This window comes from Artibeus jamaicensis, unplaced genomic scaffold, assembly GCF_021234435.1.
Source record: "Artibeus jamaicensis isolate MK-2021 breed Jamaican fruit bat unplaced genomic scaffold, CSHL_Jam_final contig_64, whole genome shotgun sequence".
Taxonomy (NCBI): Eukaryota; Metazoa; Chordata; class Mammalia; order Chiroptera; family Phyllostomidae; genus Artibeus; species Artibeus jamaicensis.
In genome coordinates, this window is record NW_026521911.1 from 3,442,078 (window position 1) to 3,466,604 (window position 24,527).

The window sequence follows — 24,527 nt, forward strand, 5'->3', positions numbered from 1 at the left end:
TTATTCTTATTCTTATTCTTATTCTTATTCTCATTCTCATTCTCATTCTCATTCTCATTCTCATCCTCATCCTCATCCTCATCCTCATCCTCATCCTCATCCTCAACCTCATTCTCATTCTCTTTCTCTTCCTTCTCCTCCTCCACCTCCATCTTCTTCTGTTTTGGAGTGTTTTGATGAACAGAAATTCTATGTTTTAAAGCAGGCAAACTTATACTTTCTTTTTCTTAGGATAGAGTTTTTTTTAAAAAAATACCTTGTTTAAGAAATATTTCCATCCTCACCAGTGTGGCTTTGTTGGTTGGGTGTGATCCTGCAGAGTGAAAGGCTTGCTTCCGGGTCAGGGCACCTGCCTAGGTAGCATGTTTGGTCCCCCAGTTGGAAGTATATGAGAGGAAACTGATCGATCTTTCTCTTTCACATTGATGTTTCCTTGTCTCTCTTTCACCCTCCTTTCCCCTCTAAAAATAAATAAATAAAATGTTTAAAACAAACACACTGAAGGGAATTTTTCCATTCCAAGATCGAGACTAGAGTGTTCTATATACTTTTATAGGTTTGCCTCTCCTATTTAGGTCTTTTTCAAAAAGGTTTTTCAAAATTTCTTTCTTTTTAGAGAGAGGAGGGAGGAAGGAACAAAGAGAGGGAGAGAAACCCCAGTATGTGAGAGAAACATTGATTGGTTGCCTCTCAGCATGCATCCCAGCTGAGAAACTGAACCTGCAGCCTAGGCCTGTGCCCTGACTGGGAATCAAACTGCCAACCTATCCGTTTGTGGGATGATGTCCAACCAAATGAGCCACAGCTGGCAGGGCTCACATTTAGGTCGTCTTCGAGATTAATTTTTACATTCATTTCAGGTAACAGACAAATTTCATTTTTCCACATCTGAATACTTGATGGGCTGATACCATTTATTACATGTCCATCTTCCCCAGTGATTGCAGTGCCATTACTGTATATAGCAATTGCACATATATTTAAGGGTTTCTTACTGGGCTACCGACCTGTGTTATTAATCTATATGTAGATCTGTGTCTTAATAACTGACCTGTCTGTGTTCTCATCTTTATTACCATTTAGCCATTTTAATACTGAAAAATGTATTTGATACCTTTAAGTACATACTTCTTGTGTTTTATCTGACATTTTAGGTAGTCTAATTGATTTCTGGTGGTGTCTATTGTTGTAATTTGTTCCTCTATTACTAAAGAGGTTGCACACTTTCCTATATTTATTGGATATTTATTTATTTATTTGACCTTTGTTTTTCTTCCCACAGAAGGGTTGATTTCATAACCTGGCCTATCACTAATAGGGTAGTGAGTCCCAATGGTATATATTTTGTCCCTGCTATGTTAGCCATTCTTTCTCTCAAAAAACATTTTGATGTCATTCTCTGTTCTTAGCACACTGGTACCTTGGAGATGGAATTAACTACATCTCAACTCAAAGGTCCACAGAAGTCCCTGGGCCTTGAGGACATGCCATTTTGGTGATGGCTGCTTTGACATCCTTGTTCCTCAGTGTGTAGATGAGAGGGTTGAGGACAGGTGTGAGGATAGCATACACCACATTGCCCATGATGTGAAAGTCCAGGGGCAGGTCAGCCCTGTAAGACACATAGGCTATGGCAATGGAGGAGTAGTAGGTACCAACCACCAGGAGGTGGGAGCTGCAAGTGGAGAAGGCTTTTGAGCGTCCTTCCCGGGACCTGATGCGAAGCACTGAGGCCAGGATGTGGGCATAGGAGAGAAGCACCAGGAGAAGGGGCAGGAAGGACACCACCATGGCAATGCAGAAGCCCATGAGGGTCTGGTGTGTGGTGTCAGAGCAGGAGGCCTGGACCACAGCCAAGTGGTCACAGAAGCAGTGGTAGACACGGGCCACAGAACTAAAAGCCATGTGGGATGTCTGTAGAACTGCTGGGATGGGCAGGAGGAGGGCAGCAAGCCAGGCACTGGCTGCCAGGGTCACATTGGTCTGTGGGGTCATGTGGACAGGGTAGTGCAGTGGGCGGCAGATGGCCACATAGCGATCATAGGCCATGACCACCAGGATGAAGGCTTCAGAGCATGAGAAGCTATGGAAGAGGTACATCTGCAGGAAGCAGGCAGGAAAGCTGAGAATGTGATCCCCAAGTAAGAGTAGGGACAGCATCTTGGGGACAGTGGTTGTGGTGAAAAAGATGTCCAGAGCAGAGAGATTGATCAGGAAGAAATACATGGGCTTGTGGAGGCTGGGCTCTGCCACCACAGCCACCAGGATCAGGGTGTTACCCACCAGGATGAGCAAGTAGAAGAACAGGAAGATGAAGAAGACAGGAAGGAGGAGGAACTCCTGTAGAGAAGGTATGCCCACCAGGTAGAAGATGGGTGAAGAGCCTCTTGATCCATTACAGGCTGTGGCATCCATGGTAGGACTGAGCTGTGTGCCGGGGTGATGGGCAGCCAGAATATCTGGAAAAAAACAGAAGAAAACAGGAGTTTGGAGTAAGGGTTCTGTAGAGTTTAAATCATGTATGACTAATTTTAGAGAAATGGTGCTACCGTCCAATGTGTATTCTTCCATCTTAACCCATGGTTCACTCCTCCCTTCTTCTTCTGTCAATCACTTAGCCAGGTCTTATACTGTGCAAGGCTGTGAGAATGAGAACCAGGCACCCATGGGTCCTGCCCTCACAGGGCTAACATTCTACTGATAGGGTGGTGTGTGTAAAAGACAACCACCGGGTTCATTATCTGGTGACAACTGTGCTCAGTGCATTGAAAGAGCTTCTTTGTGTCCTGTCTATTCCATTATTTTGAGCTCAGATCTTAGATGAGCTCTTAAATCCCTACATTACTGCATTTTCTTTTGCTCTTGCCTAAAGTTCCACCGAGTGACCTCACTATCATCACATCACTAGGAAGGGCTAATTTTTCCAAGGTTTTCTGTAACATGCTGTGTCTCAGTCCACTCATTGCCCAGGGAGAGGCTCCCCTCTCATTCTCCAGGTACAGAAGCTCTGCCTGCCTCTCTTCCTACTGCTTTCTCTGGCTGTGTGCCCACTCAGGTTTCAGCTGTCCTACAAGAAGGCATTTGTCTTCTTGTAGGACAGCTCTGTCCTACTTGGAACCCAAGCTGATGGGGCATCTTCCCACCATTCAGGGGCCATCATGGGTCTATGATCTTCCTTCCTCCTGGCTGCTATAGCCTAGTGGGTGTTGTGTTTAGTTCTTTCATGCCCAGTCTGTTGTTGGGTCTCAAAACCAGCTCACAAGAAGCCACAGGGAGCTACCATGAGAGCCTTGGAGCTAGGAGGGACCCAGAGACCTGAAAGCTGTGGCTTTCCAAAGTCAAAAGCATTCTAAACCAGGACTGGGCTTGGGTCAACAGCAGGACAGCTGGACTAGAGCTGAGGCATTACTGGCTAGTTCCTGTTTCGGGAGGCCTCTGAGGAGTGGTCTGGGCAGCCTCCCATCTATGTCTGCATCACCACTGTTTGAGACCATGATTCCACAGGCAGTTTCCCTTTGAATTCCTTGAACCTACATCATCCTTCTTTATTTTCTAAACAAATGAACAAAACCCACGTCCCATGTCCTAGAATCATAGACTGTCAGAATTGGACAAAAACATTTTTACATGATCTTCAATTTTAACACAATTCTTCTCCTCACCCCACTTGCCCACCACCTTTTAAGTATTTCCTGGTCTGCTCTGATATGGATCTGGATTGTGCAGTCTGCCTTCTAGCTTTGGAAGTGGTGAGTAGCAAATGCTTTGTGTCAAAATGAGCATAGAAGAGTCAGCCAACCCACATGTGTGCTTTTTGAAAGAAAATCTCAGAGGTCTCTTCACCCCTGACCTGGGCAATTAGGTATACCTGATTGTCTCTATTTTAGACAGCTATTCCTTAGTTAACCAGAACCTTATTCCAACAAGTTTGGCCACCAGTTTTTTTCTCACACCTCAAGGAAAATGCAAAGTGCACTCCTGTGGACATTTCTGCTCTCAGAGAGGCAGTCGTGTTCCCCATTGAGAGCAGAAACAGGGGCCAAAGCCAGAAGGGTCCTATGGGGCCATCAAGTCGAGCTGCCCCTCTCTCCTCCCTCTGTCCCACTGCTTTGTAGATAGAGGTAAGGGTGCTGAGACCCTGCTGGAGAGGTGGCACATGCTCTTCACTGCCAGTTGGTGCTGGACTACCCACAGGTAGACCAGGCATGTGCTGTGTCACCACAAGGCAGGGGCGCCAAAAACACTTTCTGCAAGAATTTCACATTTCATATTTCAAAGAGCCATTGGACTCTATAACAGGAAATATTTGAGTTTGTCTGGATATTTTTACACTTATTTTACAGTTTAGGTTTCTTGTTTTTCTTTGAATCACATCTAGGTAATGCAGCCCTATGCTTAATGCCTAAAGTACACAATCGAGCATTCTGGGCCCTTGACCCCGGTTCTACATCCCTGTCCCCACAACTTGGCACTGTTTACCACTCTGGTATTTGCTGAACATTGGCACTTTGATCACCCAGTTCACTCACCTGCCAAGCCTGATGTCTTCTGTGGAGTCACTGGCCCTGGCCCTGGCCCTGGCCCTGGGGTGAGTCAGTAGGGGGTGAGCCACAGCCCATTAAACCCTGGAACCAGGGTCTGCTGGGGCCCTATCCCTGAAGTCAGCTCCCACACGGGACTTCACATCTGCCAGCTGGGTGCAAGTCCCTAGGGTGGAGTGGGGGATTTGGTCCTGGGCTTGCAGACAATGAAAGCAGCATCATTAACAATCCTCATGGGTTCCAGGAGTTCATCACTCATGGGGCCACTGGATTTCTGTTTTCCCATTTGTTCTTACAACAGCCAGGGAAGACAGGTCGAGCCAGGATTGTTTCTCTTAGTTGACATTTGAGAAAAATCAAGATCTAGAGAAGTGACATGACTTGCCCAAGGTCTCCTGAGTGGCTGGTGACAGAGCTTGGATTTGGACTGAAGGCTCCATTTCTGGTTGAGTGGTTCAATGGCACATGGTCTAAAGGCTGAGTTCTCTCCAGTTATGGCACCTTGCATACATACTGTGACTGCAAAGAGCCTTCCCTTTCTTATCTGTAAAACGGGCACAACCACCTGCCTGCCTCTCAGGCACCTGCAAAGGGTTTAGTGCTTTGCTCAGCACCTCCCAGAGAGCGAATATTCAGTGAATGAGAGCTATTGTTTTCATAAAGCCAAGTTGTACACCCTGGTTGCCCGATTGGGATATGCTACTGCTGTTGTGCAATGAGGAACATGCAAAGGGTTTGTGGAAAGGCCGTGAGGCAGAGGGCTGTGCCCCACCCTCAGGCAGGGCCAGAGCCTGGTTGCAGATGGTGCCTGCCCCACTCTTCTGATTCTCTCTATTGGCTGCACAGCTCTCTGTTTCCAACTTGGTCACTCCTCTACTGACTCTGTAACATTTAAATGGTTTTAAAATTTCACAAGCTGTTTTCCCTTCCCACCTCAGAGGTGATCACTACTACTGATGTGGTGGGGTCCTTCCAGACCTCCTCCAGGCATGTGTGTGTGTGTCAGTGTATGTGTGTGTGTGTGTGTGTGTTTTCCCTTAATGCAAATTGTGCCATTTTGTACTTGCTGGGTCACTTACATTCTAACTTCATAAGTCTTGGAATTTCTCTTGTCCTACTTCATTCTTTTCAGTTGATTTTTGGTATTTGATAGTATGGATCTGACAGAGTTTGTCTAGTGGGCATTTGAGTTGTACCTCATTACTGCTATTATGAATAATGCTATAATTAACATCTTTTTAACATGTATTTTGGGGTCCATGGGCCCAGATACTTCTCTGCAACAGAGAGATCCTTAGAAGTAGAACTTGTGGGCCAAGCAGGAAGCACGTTTCCCTATGCTTCCCTATGGAATAGGCTGAGTGCATGCAGGGATTCTCCCAGTTTCAGATCGAGGCTTTGAGAACATGGAACCACAGCAATGACTGAGATGGCCCTGTTACAGCACAGCCTCATGCTGCACCTGGCCCAAACCAGGGGAAAACAGTGCACAGACATTCATCTCAGCCCACAGCAGAGATGTCCAGAATTGATCTCCATTGACTGTAGATTTGCAACCACAGGATGTAAATTACTAAGCCACTGCAGCTAAGTACAAAAGTTCATGGGAACCAAGACACAGGTGGGGGAAACAGGAATGGAGGTGAGAATTCACCAAATATGCCTTGTTTCATAATTTTGGTTTAAAGTTGTTATGACTGTGACTTGAAAAGTCACATATGAATGCCTTTTATTTCTTTTTCTTGTCTCATTGCTGTGACTAAGGCTTCTAGTACTATGTTGAATAGGAGTGGTAAAAGCAGGCATCCTTGTCTAGTTCCTGATCTTAGTGGGAAAGCTCTAATTTTTTGTGCATTGAGTATGAGGTTGGCTGTAGGTCTCTCATATATGGCCTTTATTATGTTGAGGAATGTTCCCTGTACTCCCACTTTGCTAAGTGCTTTGTATCATAAATGGGTGCTGTACTTTGTCAAATGCTTTTTCAGCATCTATTTAAATGATCATGTGATTTTTGTCTTTCATTTTGTTTATGTGGTGTGTTTTGTTTACTGATTAGTGAATATTGTGCCAGCCTTGCATCCCTGGGATGAACCCACTTGATTATAAAGACCCTCATTGCTATTTGCTGAAATAGCCTCTGTGAATGAATGCCTTTACATAAAGTCCTAAGCTCCTCATCTTTACTGAACTTTTCTAAGGAAGATTTTCTTCCCTTTCACGTTCCCCACATCAATGTGCCTGCTCCATTCACTGTTTGGATGGTTTTCCTTTCTGCCTGTTTGGGGGCACTGTTGTCCTGCCTGTCCTTGCCCCGTTTTGACCCAGGTGATTCCTGCAGAGGACTGAGTATTAAGTCCTTTGGCTTAATTGAGTGGAAGCTCCACTTCTTGGAGCTAAAAAATTAGTCCCTCCTGACAGGTAGCAAAAGGATGCCACATCACATCCTGTAGGCACTACAGTAATATCTCCCCTCTTCTAGGGGGAGCTGCTCAGGATGTGTCTGTCCAATCAGTCCCACCCACCATATTGGTAACTGCATGAGGACTCCCCAACAAACAGTAGCAGATGTCAGAGATTTAAAATATCTATGGAAGACAGTTTTTCCTTGAATTAGATATCATCCTCTGTGCTCCCACCATGCCATGTGCTTCCCTCTGAAATGGCACTCAACACCCTGTGCTATTTCTGCCCACATCTTTCTTCCCACTAGACTGTGAACAAATTGAGGGCATCGACTTCCCTGATATATCTCCATATCTTTCCCTTCTACTGCATTGTCTGGCACCTTCCACAGGTTTCTTAAATGAATGACCAAATGGGGAAGTTATATTCAGCAGCTTGATGTTTAATGTGAGTGTGAAAACCACCACAATCCACTCTACTCATGGGAAGACTTGGACCAAACACTGAGAACCAAAATAGCACATGTGCCCAATGGAGTGATGTCTTTTCAGAGTTTATTATGAAATACTATATTCATGTAGAGCACAAATGTATATAGCCTGCATATTTAATTGTAAAGCAAAAAGTTTCATTGGAAAGCAAGCACCATGTCAGCATCATTCAGGGGAGAAGGAAACATGGACACCTCATAAGGCCCCCAGTGCCCCCCTTGCCAACAGCCCTCTCCTACAGGAATACCATGCTTCTGGTTCTTAATAACCATGTCTTCTGTTTTCTTCATAGTTTATGACATCTGCATGCATTGATATAAAACATAGTGTAGCTTTGCCAGCCTTCAAACTTTGTATAACTGGAATCCTGCTGTATGTATCTACTTGGCTCCTGATTTTTTTTAGCTGAACATCATGTGAGATTCATCCATGTTGTTGCCTATGCGTGTAATTTCTTCATACTTTCTGAGTGTGTAGTGTTACATGTTAGGAACAGTTCACAAATTAGAGAAATGCTGCTGTGCTGGATGACAGGGTTTGTTTATCTTCCACATGGTAAGATAAGAATAAAATGTTTTCCAATATATTTGTACCAATTACGCTCCAGCTGTCAGTGTATGGGCTCTGATGACTCTCATCCTTGCCCCCCAAGTGCCATGAGACTTGGACATTTTTTAGCTCACCTGATTGGTTTCTAGTGGTGTCTACTTATTGTAATTTGTACCTCTCCTATTACTAATGAGGTGAAACACTTCTTCATATATTTATTGGATATTTGTTTATTCACTCCTGACTATTTAGCTCGTTTTTCTAATGTTTTTTGCTCATTTTTCAGTTTTGATTGCCTTTTTTTACTGAAGTAATTGTTTATTCTTTCTGCTGTGAGTCCTGAGTTCTTTAGTTGGTTATATGTATTCAAATAAGATCTTTTGCTCTGTGGCTTTGCTTTTTATTCTTTCCCTCTTTCCCCCACCTCCTCCTCTTCCTATTCCTCCTCCTCCTACTACTTCTTCTTTTCCTTGTGATGAACAGAAATTCTATGTTTTAAAGCAGGCAAACTTATACTTTCTTTTTCTTTAGGTTTAGAGTTTTTTTTAAACCTTGTTTAAGAAATATTTTCCATCCTCACCAGTGTGGCTTTGTTGGTTGGGTGTGATCCTGCAGAGTGAAAGGCTTGCTTCCGGGTCAGGGCACCTGCCTAGGTAGCATGTTTGGTCCCCCAGTTGGAAGTATATGAGAGGAAACTGATCGATCTTTCTCTTTCACATTGATGTTTCCTTGTCTCTCTTTCACCCTCCTTTCCCCTCTAAAAATAAATAAATAAAATGTTTAAAACAAACACACTGAAGGGAATTTTTCCATTCCAAGATCGAGACTAGAGTGTTCTATATACTTTTATAGGTTTGCCTCTCCTATTTAGGTCTTTTTCAAAAAGGTTTTTCAAAATTTCTTTCTTTTTAAAGAGAGGAGGGAGGAAGGAACAAAGAGAGGGAGAGAAACCCCAGTGTGTGAGAGAAACATTGATTGGTTGCCTCTCAGCATGCATCCCAGCTGAGAAACTGAACCTGCAGCCTAGGCCTGTGCCCTGACTGGGAATCAAACTGCCAACCTATCCGTTTGTGGGATGATGTCCAACCAAATGAGCCACACCTGGCAGGGCTCACATTTAGGTCGTCTTTGAGATTAATTTTTACGTTCATTTCAGGTAACAGACAAATTTCATCTTTCCACATCTGAATACTTGATGGGCTGATACCATTTATTACATGTCCATCTTCCCCAGTGATTGCAGTGCCATTACTGTATATAGCAATTGCACATATATTTAAGGGTTTCTTACTGGGCTACCGACCTGTGTTATTAATCTATATGTAGATCTGTGTCTTAATAACTGACCTGTCTGTGTTCTCATCTTTATTACCATTTAGCCATTTTAATACTGAAAAATGTATTTGATACCTTTAAGTACATACTTCTTGTGTTTTATCTGACATTTTAGGTAGTCTAATTGATTTCTGGTGGTGTCTATTGTTGTAATTTGTTCCTCTATTACTAAAGAGGTTGCACACTTTCCTATATTTATTGGATATTTATTTATTTATTTGACCTTTGTTTTTCTTCCCATAGAAGGGTTGATTTCATAACCTGGCCTATCACTAATAGGGTAGTGAGTCCCAATGGTATATATTTTGTCCCTGCTATGTTAGCCATTCTTTCTCTCAAAAAACATTTTGATGTCATTCTCTGTTCTTAGCACACTGGTACCTTGGAGATGGAATTAACTACATCTCAACTCAAAGGTCCACAGAAGTCCCTGGGCCTTGAGGACATGCCATTTTGGTGATGGCTGCTTTGAGATCCTTGTTCCTCAGTGTGTAGATGAGAGGGTTGAGGACAGGTGTGAGGATAGCATACACCACATTGCCCATGATGTGAAAGTCCAGGGGCAGGTCAGCCCTGTAAGACACATAGGCTATGGCAATGGAGGAGTAGTAGGTACCAACCACCAGGAGGTGGGAGCTGCAAGTGGAGAAGGCTTTTGAGCGTCCTTCCCGGGACCTGATGCGAAGCACTGAGGCCAGGATGTGGGCATAGGAGAGAAGCACCAGGAGAAGGGGCAGGAAGGACACCACCATGGCAATGCAGAAGCCCATGAGGGTCTGGTGTGTGGTGTCAGAGCAGGAGGCCTGGACCACAGCCAAGTGGTCACAGAAGCAGTGGTAGACACAGGCCACAGAACCAAAAGCCATGTGGGATGTCTGTAGAACTGCTGGGATGGGCAGGAGGAGGGCAGCAAGCCAGGCACTGGCTGCCAGGGTCACATTGGTCTGTGGGGTCATGTGGACAGGGTAGTGCAGTGGGCGGCAGATGGCCACATAGCGGTCATAGGCCATGACCACCAGGATGAAGGCTTCACAGCAGCCAAGACCGTGGAAGAGGTACATCTGCAGGAAGCAGGCAGGAAAGCTGAGAATGTGATCACCAAGTAAGAGTAGGGACAGCATCTTGGGGACAGTGGTTGTGGTGAAAAAGATGTCCAGAGCAGAGAGATTGATCAGGAAGAAATACATGGGCTTGTGGAGGCTGGGCTCTGCCACCACAGCCACCAGGATCAGGGTGTTACCCACCAGGATGAGCAGGTAGAAGAACAGGAAAATGAAGAAGACAGGGAGGAGGAGGAACTCCTGTAGAGAAGGTATGCCCACCAGGTAGAAGATGGGTGAAGAGCCTCTTGATCCATTACAGGCTGTGGCATCCATGGTAGGACTGAGCTGTGTGCCGGGGTGATGGGCAGCCAGAATATCTGGAAAAAACAGGAGTTTGGAGTAAGGTTTCTGTACAGTTTAAATCACATATGACCAATTTTAGAGAAATGTGCTACCTCCAATGTGTATTCTTCCATCTTAACCCATGGTTCACTCCTCCCTTCTTCTGTCAATCACTTAGCCAGGTCCTATACAGTGCAAGGTTGTGAGTAGGAAAACCAGGCACTCACGGGTCCTGCCCTCACAGGGCTAACATTCTACTGATAGGGTGGTGTGTGTAAAAGACAACCACAGTGTTCATTATCTGGTGACAACTGTGCTAAGTGCATTGAAAGAGCTTCTTTCTGTCCTGTTTGTTCCATTATTTTGGGCTCAGATCTTAGATGAGCTCTTAAATCCCTACATTACTGCATTTTCTTTTACTCTTGCCTAAAGTTCCACCGAGTGACATCACTATCATCACATCACTAGGAAGGACCGATTTTTCCAAGGTTTTCTGTAACATGCTGTGTCTCAGTCCACTCATTGCCCAGGGAGAGGCTCCCCTCTCATTCTCCAGGTACAGAAGCTCTGCCTGCCTCTCTTCCTACTGCTTTCTCTGGCTGTGTGCCCACTCAGGTTTCAGCTGTCCTACATGGAACCAAACTGATGGGGCATCTTCCCACCATTCAGGGGCCATCATGGGTCTATGATCTTCCATCCTCCTGGCTGCTATAGCCTAGTGGGTGTTGTGTTTAGTTCTTTTATGCCCAGTCTGTTGTTGGGTCTCAAAACCAGCTCACAAGAAGCCACAGGGAGCTACCATGAGAGCCTTGGAGCTAGGAGGGACCCAGAGACCTGAAAGCTGTGGCTTTCCAAAGTCAAAAGCATTCTAAAACAGGACTGGGCTTGGGTCAACAGCAGGACAGCTGGACTAGAGCTGAGGCATTACTGGCTAGTTCCTATTTCGGGAGGCCTCTGAGGAGTGGTCTGGGCAGCCTCCCATCTATGTCTGCATCACCACTGTTTGAGACCATGATTCCACAGGCAGTTTCCCTTTGAATTCCTTGAACCTACATCATCCTTCTTTATTTTCTAAACAAATGAACAAAACCCACGTCCCATGTCCTAGAATCATAGACTGTCAGAATTGGACAAAAACATTTTTACATGATCTTCAATTTTAACACAATTCTTCTCCTCACCCCACTTGCCCACCACCTTTTAAGTATTTCCTGGTCTGCTCTGATATGGATCTGGATTGTGCAGTCTGCCTTCTAGCTTTGGAAGTGGTGAGTAGCAAATGCTTTGTGTCAAAATGAGCATAGAAGAGTCAGCCAACCCACATGTGTGCTTTTTGAAAGAAAATCTCAGAGGTCTCTTCACCCCTGACCTGGGCAATTAGGTATACCTGATTGTCTCTATTTTAGACAGCTATTCCTTAGTTAACCAGAACCTTATTCCAACAAGTTTGGCCACCAGTTTTTTTCTCACACCTCAAGGAAAATGCAAAGTGCACTCCTGTGGACATTTCTGCTCTCAGAGAGGCAGTCGTGTTCCCCATTGAGAGCAGAAACAGGGGCCAAAGCCAGAAGGGTCCTATGGGGCCATCAAGTCGATCTGCCCCTCTCTCCCCCCTCTGTCCCACTGCTTTGTAGATGGAGGTAAGGGTGCTGAGACCCTGCTGGAGAGGTGGCACATGCTCTTCACTGCCAGTTGGTGCTGGACTACCCACAGGTAGACCAGGCACGTGCTGTGTCACCACAAGGCAGGGGCGTCAAAAACACTTCCTGCAAGAATTTCACATTTCATATTTCAAAGAGCCATTGGACTCTATAACAGAAAATATTTGAGTTTGTCTGGATATTCTTACACTTATCTTACAGTTTAGGTTTCTTGTTTTTCTTTCAATTACTTCTGAATGATACAGTATGGGCCCCTGACCCCAGTTTTACATTTTTCTTCCCACAACTTGACTCTGTCTCACAACTGTGGTCTTTGCTGAACATTGGCACTTCGATCACCCAGTTCACTCACCTGCCAAGCATCCCCTTTGCATCTTCTAACCTGGTCTCGTCGAGAAGAACCCCGCAGGTACTACCTGTGGTTTATTAAACCTTCTAACCTCTCTTCAGCCAGGTCTTCTGGGACCCTCTCCCTTAATATGGGAGTCCTTGGGGCACCGTTGTCCTTCCGCCTTCACCCTGGATCAACTTCTTGGCCCCTCTTAGAGTATTTGTTGAGAGAGGATTTCCCTCTGGGACTTGCTAGTAATGAGAACAGCATTGTTAACAAGCCTCAGGGGTTCCAGAACTTACAACCCACCAGGCAACTTTCATTGACATTATTTCCTCTGGCCCTCAGAACATCCATGGGAGACAGCATCCCAAGAGGAGGAAAGTAAAGTCCAGGGAAGTGAAATGACTTATTCAGTGCTGGTTTGACGTTTAGTATGAGATCTGCAAGTCAGACCCAGGGCTCTAGTCCCAGGCCTGTGCTCTGCAGAATTTCATTTGGGTAAGGGCCTAGGGTCTAAGGTAGAAAGTTCTAGATCTGAATACCAGCTTCAATATGTTTTATCTATGTCACCGTAGGTAATTTACTTAGCCTCTTTGAGTCTGAGTTTCTCCACCTATAAAAGGGAACATAATATTACATATCTCAGGGAGTGTTTGAGGGGATTTAATGAGATAAAGGCTATAGGGTACTTGGAGTGAAACATGATTATTTGAAAATTGGTCCAGGAGTTCTGTTTGTATTACCTGACAAGAGCCAGAGGACAGCCTTCTGCTCACATTCAATTTCCCTGGGGACTGTAAATATCTGTCTCCTGCAAGAGAAGATGCAGCTTTCCTGGGTTCTCATGGTCTCCAGATGCCGAAAATTGGCTTCACTGGGAACTGCAGGCAAGAGCTGACACCTAAGCTTAGACTGCTTTTTACCTAATAGTCGATTTGTTCTGCTCTTAAAGCTACTCTCTTGCTTCTTTCCCCCAAAAGGGGATCAATAGGGTTAGTGCCATTGTACCTATAACTTAGAATGTGTGTGTGTGAGCTGTTAGCAGCCAGTGCTCTGCTGCTGGGGGGGCAGGCCACTGATTGTGTCCACTACAGTCTACCCCTTGCAACCCTCAGATGCATCCACTTATCACAAGAAGTTTACTCCTTTTGGACATGCGGTTCCCACAATTTGAAGGAAAGTCTCCTAAAGAAGGATTAATAAGATTAACTATTACCACTGGGGCAAGTGATCAGCATCATCTCCACCACCACCCATTGTAGGGTCCCTTCTCCTTTGCTTCACATCCAATCACTTTAGTTGGTCTAGCTCAGCGATTTTCAACCTTTTTCATCTCATGGCACACATAAAGTAATTACTGAAATTCTGTGGCACATCAAAAAAATGTATGATATTTTTTGCTAAGCTGACAAAAAGTAGGTATAATTTTGATTCATTCTCACCAGATGGCTATTGTTGCATTGGCTGTTGTCATTTTTCAGTTTGACAGTCAAAGGGAAAAGAGGTCATGTCTGTCACTACATAGTCAAGTATAGCATGTTTTAAAAATTCTTGCAGCACACTGGTTGAAAATCACTGGTCTAGATGGATCTCCTTCTAACATATCCATACTCACATCCCTGGGCCCCTGGTTACTATGCCTTGTCAGACTGTTTGCTTTAATTGCCCATTTACAGTTAAACTTGGTCATGGTAGAAACAAGAAGTGTTCCTATGCCTGAATGCCAATATCCAAGCCCCCATTATGGAAGAATAATGGTCTTACTTTCTCTTGAAGGTCAGGGTCAATTACCCTTGTAAATATGATGACTCCTTTTTTAGACTGCTGGTCTACTTGCACAGTGGGCTTAAAATGACCAGGCAGCAGTTGTAACTTTACATTTAGTGAGATGTACTGTGTCTCTTGTGGAATCAAAACTTCTTAATCCACAAAGGCTAAAGTCAGTGGGACTGAATCACAGTGGCACCAAACAGGTCACTGTGGGTAATGGTGAGTGAAGCCACTCTAACTTCTGCCCAGTGGTTCTTGGCAAGAAGCATTCCTTTTAATAGGCAATCATGCTACAAATGGATCCTTCCCATTGGACAGGAACATGAACTCCATTAGTGTTCTCTGACTGGAACAGCTAGTGGTTTTCTTATGTGACCTTTTCAAGCCTCCCACCAACCCGCAACTAAATTGCTGATATGTGAGTACTTGCTAGCAAACAAGTGATACCAACTCCAAAATTATAAGAACTTACAGGAAAAATATTTACATTGAATTAAATGCTAACTTCTAGGTTCCCGCAACCCCCTTTGCTTCTCTCTGTCCTATCACCTTCTCACACTATTTCTCCAGGTCTGACTCCCCCACTAGATTATCAATACCTTGAGGGCAGCAACTATGTCTGGTTTATGTCTGTCTCCAGCATGTGGTAAACATTATTTTTAAATAATTGCATGATCTACTTTTTATTTTTCACATTAACAGTTATTTTTAGCATCAGTGGGAAGCCTTCTTAGTCCAGCATTTAAGGGCCAGGTTTTAGCTGTCTGCTCAACTGAGTGAAGCCAATTTAAAATACTATAATACATTTAAACATATTTATTGTGTTTTATTTGGTGCTAGGCATTGTCATTCATGTCTGGGGAGCTGGATTGGTTGCATCTAAAGATTAAGATGCGGAATGTCCTGGGTCCCAAGGACATGCCATTTTGGTGATGGCTGCTTTGACATCCTTGTTCCTCAGCATGTAGATGAGAGGACTGACAGCAGGTATGAGAATGGTGAACGGCACATTGCCCATGATGTGGAAGTCCAGGGTCAGGTCAGCCCTGTAGGCCACATAGGCTATGGAAATGGAAGAGTAGCAATGGCCAACCACCAGGAGGTGGAAGCTGCAAGTGGAGAAGGCTTTAGAGCATCCTTCTCAGGAGCTTATGCAAAGCACCAAGGCCCGGATGTGGGCGTAGGAGAGCAAGTATTGGCAGAAGGTATAGTCTCAGAGCAGGAGGCCTGGACCACAGCCAAGTGGTCACAGAAGCAGTGGCAGACATAGGCCACACAACCGAAAGCCACATAGGATGTCTGCACCACTGCTGAGATAGACAGGAGGAGGGTGGTCATGTGGACAGGGTAGTGCAGTGGGCAGCAGATGGCCACATAGAGGTCATAGGCTGTGACTGCCAGGATGAAGGCTTCAGAGAAGCCAAGACCATGGAAGAGGTACATCTGCAGGAAGCAGGCTCAGTAGCTGAGGAAGCGATCCCCAAGCAGAAATAGGGACAGCATCTTGGGGTTGGTGGTTGTAGTGGAGAGGATGTCCAGGGCTGAGAGATTGATTAGGAAGTACATGGGCTTTTGAAGCCTGGGCTCTGCCGCCACAGCTGCCAGAATCAGGGTGTTACCCACCAGAATGAGCAGGTAGATTAATACGAAAATTAAGAAGATAGAGAAGAGGAGGGATTCAGGCAGGAAGGGGATGCCCACTAGGCAGAAGACAGGTAAGGAGTCCTCTGATCTTTTACAGGTGGCTTCCACAGTGGGTCAGGGTCGGATGTCTGCAGACAGATACTGGGAACATCAGCACACATCTGGAAACCAGAACAATCAGGGACACATTAACTAACATCTTTTTCTTTCCAATCATGGACCTCAATTCTGACAGTTTCTTTGTGCTTGGAATTTCATTGCACAACTAAGATGCTCAAGATGCTGAGGTGTCCCAGGAGCAATGGTTGAAAGAGCTGGTCCTGTCTGGTGAAGAGGAGAGGTAGACACAAACACCTGAAGGGGTGTCAAAGGGCAGGAACAACATTTACATAGAACTTGGGCCAGTATTGGCAGCACCAGGGGCCTAGAATTCAGCCCCACCTATGGAGTAAGTTTCTTATAATTAGAACTATCCCATTAGGCAAGACTGGCTTGAAAATTAGTGAATTCTATATAGCTAGAGGTATGCAAGGCTGGGCTCTTTTTGGCTGAAATGCTACAGAGGAAGTTTAAATATTCAGATAGAAGCTAGAGTAAAGACCTTTAAGCAACCTTTCAAACATGGATCCATGAATTCTTTTAAAAAAAGTTAACATAGCCCTGGTTAGTCAGCTCAGATGGTTGGAATGTCATCCTGGTTTGCTAAGGTTGCAGGTTTGATCCCTGGTCAGAGCACATACAGGAATTAACTGCCGCGGTCCGGCTGCAGTGGGTCAAAGGGTCCCACAGGTGAGGGTAGGCGTCGGCGCTGGGTAACAGACGACAACACGACTCAAAGGACAGTGAAGCTCTGTTCCATTTCTTGCAAGTACAAGCAGGTTTTTATATTTTCATTTTAGGTAGTGATTAACATTTGTAGTATAATATGAGCATTTAAGCAGAAAAAATTAATACAAAGGTAATCAGGAAAAGTACGAAAGTTCCCATAGATTCAGTTATAATAAACAAAGATTATTTTGACCAGGAGAGCTATTAATCAGACAATTAGAAGTATCTTATTGTATATTAAAGTTTCTCAGAATTTGTCATAGGGCAAAAGGATACGCTAGATTGAGTAGAGAAAATAGGAAATTTATTATAAGGTCCTTGTGATGTCTAACTTAGCTATCCTTTTCTGTCTAAAATGTTTCTCTGTGTACTATAAACTGTGACTCTTTAGTAACTGTTTAGTTTGTAATAACTAGCCAGCTTTTGTTATTTCTTTGCCTGTCTAGTTGATATCTATTCTTATTCAAGGTAAAGGAGGGGCTATTCCTATGTTGCAGGGGGCTTTCAAGGGTACTTCTTTTAAGTTTCTCTAGGAGTTCTTTTATAGACATGTTTTGTACTTTGATTCCCTCTAAGAAAGCAGTGAGATCATCTCCTGATTTCCTAGAGTTTTCTAACTTATCCTGGGTGTTTTTCCAATGATCTGTTATTGATTAAGCTTGAATTCTCAGATTGTTCTGGTTGTTTCTTTGTACCTATATTCCCTGATGTTTCTAGTATGATATCATTATTCTGTTCATTGAGCCGGGAAAGGTATAAGCGCACTATCTGAATCACTGCAAGGGTATTCATAATGATTAAAGCAGAAAAGGTCATGATCCCCAAAGCAAGCACAATCACAATAGGTATTGCAGGGCCTTCCATGCCACGTCCACCAAGTTGGAAAATGCTTCCTTGAAGTCTTACACCCCCTCTCAGGACCTTGTCACGGAGAGAGGGATCCAACAGTGGACGCGGCAGTCGATGTGGCAATTAACCAATGAATGCATAAATAGGTGGAACAACAAATTGATGTTTCTCTCTCCACCCCATCCCTTCCTCTCTCTCTCTCTCTCTAAATCAACAAATAAAAACATTTTTAAAAACATAATATAAATGAACCACATCAATCAGATTGCAGGGTTCAGGGGACAAATTTATTCTGAGAGAAAAATTCTTGAGCAGTATCCATTTATGTTCAGTTAAAGAATCCAGTAGCTTTGTTATTCATTGAAGTAGTTCCTTTAAGGCTGTCTGACGTGGAAGCCTAGGTCCTGCTACCACAGGTGCAGGAACAGAGGGTATGGTAATATCAATGAACCACTTACTGGATTTTGCCTGCTGTCAGCCCCAGAATGTTGACTGCTGTCCTTTGGCACAAGCCCACCCAGTCCAGATAGATATCTCTACATAGCAGTTCGTGAATGGAGCTCTTTAACTTGAAGCCTTGTGAAGGCAACAGAATGACTGGTTGAGAGTGAAAACCCAGGAGTGGAAATTCTATGTATCTTACTCGAAAGTTCCATTGACTCTACTTATGAACCTCTGAACCTAGATGATTGTCAGAGGCCTCTGATAGACTTCCAGCTTGTGTGCTCTAAGGAACTGGTGGGAACCCTTCTCAGGATGGTTGGGAGAACCACTTCTGCACAGCTCTGAATTTAGTTCCTCTTCTATGCCCCACTCCATTCTTCTCTCACTCCTTCTGAGCTGGGGTGTTGTGTCTCCTGAATCAGTGTTCTTTGTTTCTACATTTCCATTCACTTGAGGATTCCCATTCTATATCTTATCATGGTATTAAAAGGGGGGGCTCTTCTTCTAAGGAGCACTCCAGAACACTGTCTGCCTTACCCATTCCACTGGGGCTCTCTGTCTAAGTCAAACCTGGGTGCCCTATGACCTGTCTTTTTTATTTTTTTAAAAAAATTTTAAGATTATATTTATTTGTTTTTAGAGAAGGGGGAGGGAGAAAGAGAAGGAGAGAAACATCAATGTGTGATTGCCTCTTGCACACCCCCTACTGAGGGCCTGGCCTGCAACCCAGGCATATACTGGCCACCCTTTCATTTGTAGGCCATCACTTAATCCACTGAGCCACACCAGTCAGGGCTGTATTCTCTCTTGGTCATATTTAGGGACCAACCATCCTGATTTGCCCAGAACTGCTTAGCTTTAGCACTAGAAGTCCCATGTCCCAGGAAATCACTTAGTTCCCAATCGACTCAGGTGTTGGTCACCCTAGGAGGGCAGAGGCATGTTATATGACTTTGGTAGAAGGAATCATTTCTGGAATGGAACCCAAGTTGAAGATGGATTCTCCCTTTACGGGGAGAAAACAAACTTCAGGGGATCTCCTGACTCACTCCATAAGTCTTCCTTTTCCTGGTGGCTGCAGCATGGCAGGTGTCACTGCCATTTCATGCCCACACCCTGGAGCCTTCCTTACTTGGCTCCAGCTCAGAGGGCACCACGGAGAACTGGAAAGTCTCAGAACCAGTGCCAGGAAAGACCAAGCACTCTGCAGGGGGTAACTCTGCTCCCTGGAGGTTGGTGGAGAAGGTTACCGTGCATGCATAGCAGCCCAAGATACCCCAAGTGGGACTTTCTGACTCACTGACCTGAGCTGAGGGAAGTGTCGACTCATTCTTTACTTTGACTGAACGATCCAGGGCCAGATTATGTTGACATTCAGGTCACTGCCTCTCTGCGTCCACAAAACCTGGAGCAGTTCTATTGGTTTTCCAAAGCCACCTGCAGTTTCTCCCTCTTCTAACAGTACCTTTCTCATGTCAGAGTGTGTAAGCATGGAGAGGGCCATGCAGAGAGTTCAGGCCCTGAACCTTTCTTCACAAATGAAGAATCAGGCCAGGGTGAGGGTGGGGAGCTGCCCCAGGTCAGCAGCAGAGGAGTGCCAGGGTTGGTCCTGGAAGCCAGACCTCCTGGCTCTGGCCTTGGACTCTTCCCACCAAGCCAGGCTACCTGGAGCATTCGGAAGCTCTGATTTCCACCTGGGGAAAAATTAGAGCGAAGGTTCTAGAGTCAAACCTCTGTTCTCAAACATATCAGTTTTCGAACAATCACATTTCTCAACCGAGTTGTTCACGGAAAAAATATCTTGGTTGTTAAACAAAACTTCTTTCTCAGTTCTTGATCCGACAACCCTTTCATGCTCAGTGATACCTGTATGATCCGTCACGTGTCTCTCAGGCAACAAAGGAGATTCAGTTTTCAAACGAACCACTTCTTGAGCAGTTTCCCAGAACAAATGGAGTTTGAGAACAGAGATTCCACTGTATTTTCTTCTTTCCATTTCTTAGGCTGATGCCAGAGACAACTATAATTTCTGTTTTGTTCTGAAGGCGTTTTCAAACAGTTTCAGATGGTCCGGTGACTAAATAAAGGTTCTATATGGCTAGAAAATGCTCTTTTCAATAAATGACTTAAGAAAGAGACAGACTGGGTACTTCCGCATGGAGAATGGTCACGGCAGCCAGGCCCCATGTCCTGATATGCCTGATGCATGGAACCCAGCTCATGATAAACCCTCCACAAGTAATTTTTTTAATCTTTTATTTATTTATTTTTTAGAGAGGGGGGGATGGAGAGGAGAAAGAGAGGGAGAGAAACATTAATGTGTGGTTGCCTCTCATGTGTCCCCTACTGGGGACCTGGCCTGCAACCCAGGCATGTGCCCTGACTGGTAATTGAACCAGTGACCCTTTGCTTCACAGGCCCGTGCTCAATCCGCCGAGCTACACCAGCCAGGGCATCCTCCACAAATATCTTTAAGTAAATGAATTAAGGAATGAATGGGTTAATCTGAGGTACACTGAGCTTCTCCCTACAATGGACTAGCCAGAAGGGATTTTTATTTTCTCCTGTTTTAGTGTCTAAATTGATACAAACCACATCTCCCTGAGAGGCCGTTCCCTCCACTGACTAGGCCCACAAAGCTGCTTGTTCAGGGCAATCAGAATGTCAGAGCCAGAATCATCCCTCAAATGCGAGCAGTATCATCCCTAGTTCTCTCCATTTTTCACATGAAAAAGAAGCTCAGAGAAGAAATCACTTGCTCAAGGTCACACAGGGAGTTGTTGGCAGAGCTGCACTAGAAGCCAGACTCCTGGCTTCTGTGCAGGACCCCTAAGGGACCACCAAGGGAGAGGCATGGAAGTGCCCCTGTCTGGCAGCCCCGATCGTTCTGAGTGTTGTCCCATTTCCCTTACCTGCTTGGGGGCTCCTGGGGCTGTAGGTTGGCTCTGACTCCCTTCCTATACAACCAGAGTCTCAGTGGGGCCCAGCACCTTGCCTCTCAGTGTTTCCACAGGCAGAGACTGGAGCATGGTTGCCCTGCCAACCTCAGGCCTTTCTCTCCAGCATTCCTGCAGAATCAGACAATACTTGACTTTATGGAGAGCTGGTCCTGCTCCCTTGTTGTTGGTGATCAGGTAGTAGGGGCCTGGAGAGGGGCTAGGACTTGGCTAACACCAGACAGTTAACAAGCCAGTAGCAGAGCCAGCCAGCTCCAAATGCTATAATTGGGGCAGAAATAGTTTAGCCCATCTCCCTTCTTCTAGAGCCTTTGTCATAGTGATGTGAGGGCTTTTAACTGTCTGCCTCCCTGAACCTCGCCCTCCCACAACCTTGTCCCTCCTTGGGCTCCGACCAGCTCTGGGTACTTTCTTTGTAGCCTTCACACCTGCCTGCAACCTAGGCCACTCCAGCTGCTTTCTCTTTCACGAGGCAGTGCTGCCTCAATGTGGGGGTTGGGGGGACAGACTGAGGCTGAGCCTGGTCCCATTAAACCCCAAGGCCTTGCCCATCCTTAGCCTGCAAGAGCCCTGCACCTTGCGGTGTCTGTCTCCTGGGGTCCTGAGTAATGTTTTTCTGTGATACCCAAGTGGCTGGTTAGCAGCTACCACTGGGCTTTGCTGATGTTAGAACAACAAGATTAATAATCCTCACTGGGGCACAGAGCTCTGTGGTCTATGGAGCCTTTCCCACCCGATGAGAAGCAGTTGGTATCCCCATGTGACAGATGAGGGAACCGAGGCTCAGAGGTGCGAGGGACTGCCCATGTCACACAGTGACCCAAGGACAAGACAGGATCTGAGTTTGCTAACTCCCAGTCTAGCCTCAGAGCCAACCAACCACACAAGTGAGAAAAAATGCTATGAACATTGTCTGTATAAATGTAAAAAGTGCTGTGCTATTTACAGGGGGTGGTGGCAAAGGTGGGGACATCTCTTTGAGTGTTTTGGAGCTAGAGGAACAAGTGTGATAGAGTGGAGAGCCCCTCAGTTTCCCGAATCTTTACTCACTTGTTCTTTCCCACTCACTTTTGCCCTTTCTTAGATGTCTTAGACCTCTAAGTCCAACCTCTTTCAGGGAACCTTCTGTGATTTTATCTTCCTCCAGCCCCCAGTGCTCTTGCCCTCCACTGGATTATCCAGGCCTGGCTGCATATGCAGCCCATTTTAAAGATTAGGAGAACCGAGGCTCATCATTCATTCCACATTGAATGAAGCCGGTTTTATGCTGGGTGCCTGATCACAATGAATTGACACAATCTAGTGGGAAAGCCAATGAGAAAACGGACCACCAATTAATTATCCAGTGTGACCTGTGCTACTACAGAGTTAAAGGGCTCAGGGGAGGGAACAGAGTGGACTTGCATCATGGAAGATATCTCTTGGGTGGGTCATGAATTCTAAGCAGATGAGGAGAGCATTCCAGGCCAATAAGGCAGGGACAAAGTCAGGAAGGAGTGAGAAAAAAAAAAAAGCAGGAGATGTATTAGAGAGCAGATAAAAGTGTGTTTGGGATGCAGCATTGAGGGAGAGACAGAGAGTCTCAAAAGATGAGGCTAAAGAGGTCGGCAGGATTGACAGTGAGTAGGGTCTTGAATTCTAGATCAGGGAATAAGAACTCAGCACAAGGACATTGAACAGCCAGGGCCAGCCTGTGGGAATGGGACTAACAGTCAGCTGCATATTTCAAAAAGATCACACCCACTGCCATGGAGAGAAAGGATTCTGGTGGGAGAGGCTAGATTCAGGGAAACCTGTCAGGGAGCTGGATTGCCAGGAAAGGAACAGGGAGAAGTAACAACGATAACGGTGACAGAAGCCACTGCCCTTTACTGAGAGCTCGCTCGTGCCAATGACTGTGTCCAGGTGGTCAGATATTTCATTTCAGTCCCTCTGAGCAGTGGTTTTTATTACTCTTGCTTTATAGAAACATGGGAGGTTAAGGAACTGAGTTTGCTTTGGTTCCTACTTTGGGCCGACAGTGAGTCACTGTTAGAATCCTGTCTATTTCCAAGGCCCACACCTCTTAATTATCAAGGCTTGCAGAACAGTTTGAGGCAGAACAGTTAGAATTTAATAACTGATGGGCACCTAGGTTGCTTCCAACTCTTGGCTATTGTAAATTGTGCTGCTATGAACATTGTGGTGCATAGGTTCTTTGATATTGATGTTTTAGGATTCTTAGGATATAATCCCAGCAGTGGAATTGCTGGGTCAAAAGGCAGGTCGATTTTTATTTTTCTGAGAAAATTCCATACTGTTTTCCATAATGGTTGTACCAGTCTGCAATCCCACCAACAGTGAACTAAGGACCCCTTTTCCCCACAACCTCTCCAACATTTGTTGTTTGTTGCTTTGTTTATGATAGCCATCCTGACTGGTGTAAAGTGGTATCTCATTGTGGTTTTAATTTGCATCTCTCTGATAGCTAACGATATTGAGCATCTCTTCATGTATCTCTGAATGTTCTGTATGTCCTCCTTGGAGAAGTGTCTGTTCAAGTCCTTTTCCCATTTTTTAATTGGGTTGGGTGTCTTCTTAGAGTATGAATGGATCAAAAAATTGTGGTACATATACACAATGGAATTCTATGCTGCAGAGAGAAAGAAGGAGCTACTACCTTTTGCAACAACATGGATGGAACTGGAAAGCATTATGCTGAGTGAAATAGGCCAGGTGCTGAAAGACAAATACCATATGATCTCACCTTTAACAGGAAGCTAAACAACAAAACAAATAAGCAAGCAGAAAAAAAAAAAACAAAGACACTGAAATAGAGAACAAGGGGATAGTGACCAGAGGGGAGAAGGAAGGGAAGTTAAGGGGAAAAAGGGGGAGGGATTTGGAGGAACAAATAGGTAGGACACAGGGACGAGAACTAAGGGGGGTGAAAATGGGAGGGAGGTGGGGAGCAAGGGGCGGGGGAGGCTGGGATGGGAAAAATAGACAAAAACCTGTACTTGAAAAATAACTAAATAAAATTAATTAATTAAAAAAAGAATTTAATAACTGAATATGGAAGCATCCAAGATGATGCTTAGCATTCTTTTTTGGATGAGAAGGCCGATGGCGGCCACACCGATTGAAATGGGAAACGTGATGGTGGGTGGTGGGTGGTGGGCACTATAGATGGGAAGAAGGTTTAGAAAGAAGACATTGAGCTTGGTTTGGACATGTTGCATTTGAGGGACCTGTGGGACAACCAAGTGAAGATGTCTGGCAGATATTTTGGGGTTTATGTCTGGAGCTCAGGGGAGAGCTGAGTTGTAGACTAAGACTTGGGAGGTCAATGTTCTA

General features: G+C 45.0%; 2 protein-coding genes and 1 pseudogene across 2 annotated transcripts; all 3 read right to left on the reverse strand.

The window, feature by feature from the left end:
• Positions 1 to 1,449: 1,449 nt before the first annotated feature.
• On the reverse strand, positions 1,450 to 2,415 carry LOC128628269 (olfactory receptor 2AT4-like). The gene has a single exon (XM_053670885.1). It carries the CDS (start codon positions 2,413 to 2,415, stop codon positions 1,450 to 1,452), a length of 966 nt encoding a protein of 321 aa, XP_053526860.1.
• A 7,314-nt stretch (positions 2,416 to 9,729) lies between these two features.
• LOC128628268 (olfactory receptor 2AT4-like) lies at positions 9,730 to 10,695 on the reverse strand. The gene has a single exon (XM_053670884.1). The coding sequence runs from the start codon at positions 10,693 to 10,695 to the stop codon at positions 9,730 to 9,732; it is 966 nt and encodes a 321-aa protein (XP_053526859.1).
• Positions 10,696 to 15,355: 4,660 nt separating this feature from the next.
• LOC119038960 (olfactory receptor 2AT4-like) lies at positions 15,356 to 19,336 on the reverse strand (annotated as a pseudogene).
• Between the last annotated feature and the right edge of the window lie 5,191 nt (positions 19,337 to 24,527).

Coding starts and splice junctions, on each gene's coding strand:
- LOC128628268 (XM_053670884.1), bottom strand. CDS start 10,695: ATGGATGCCACAGCCTGTAATGGATCAAGAGGCTCTTCACCCATCTTC.
- LOC128628269 (XM_053670885.1), bottom strand. CDS start 2,415: ATGGATGCCACAGCCTGTAATGGATCAAGAGGCTCTTCACCCATCTTC.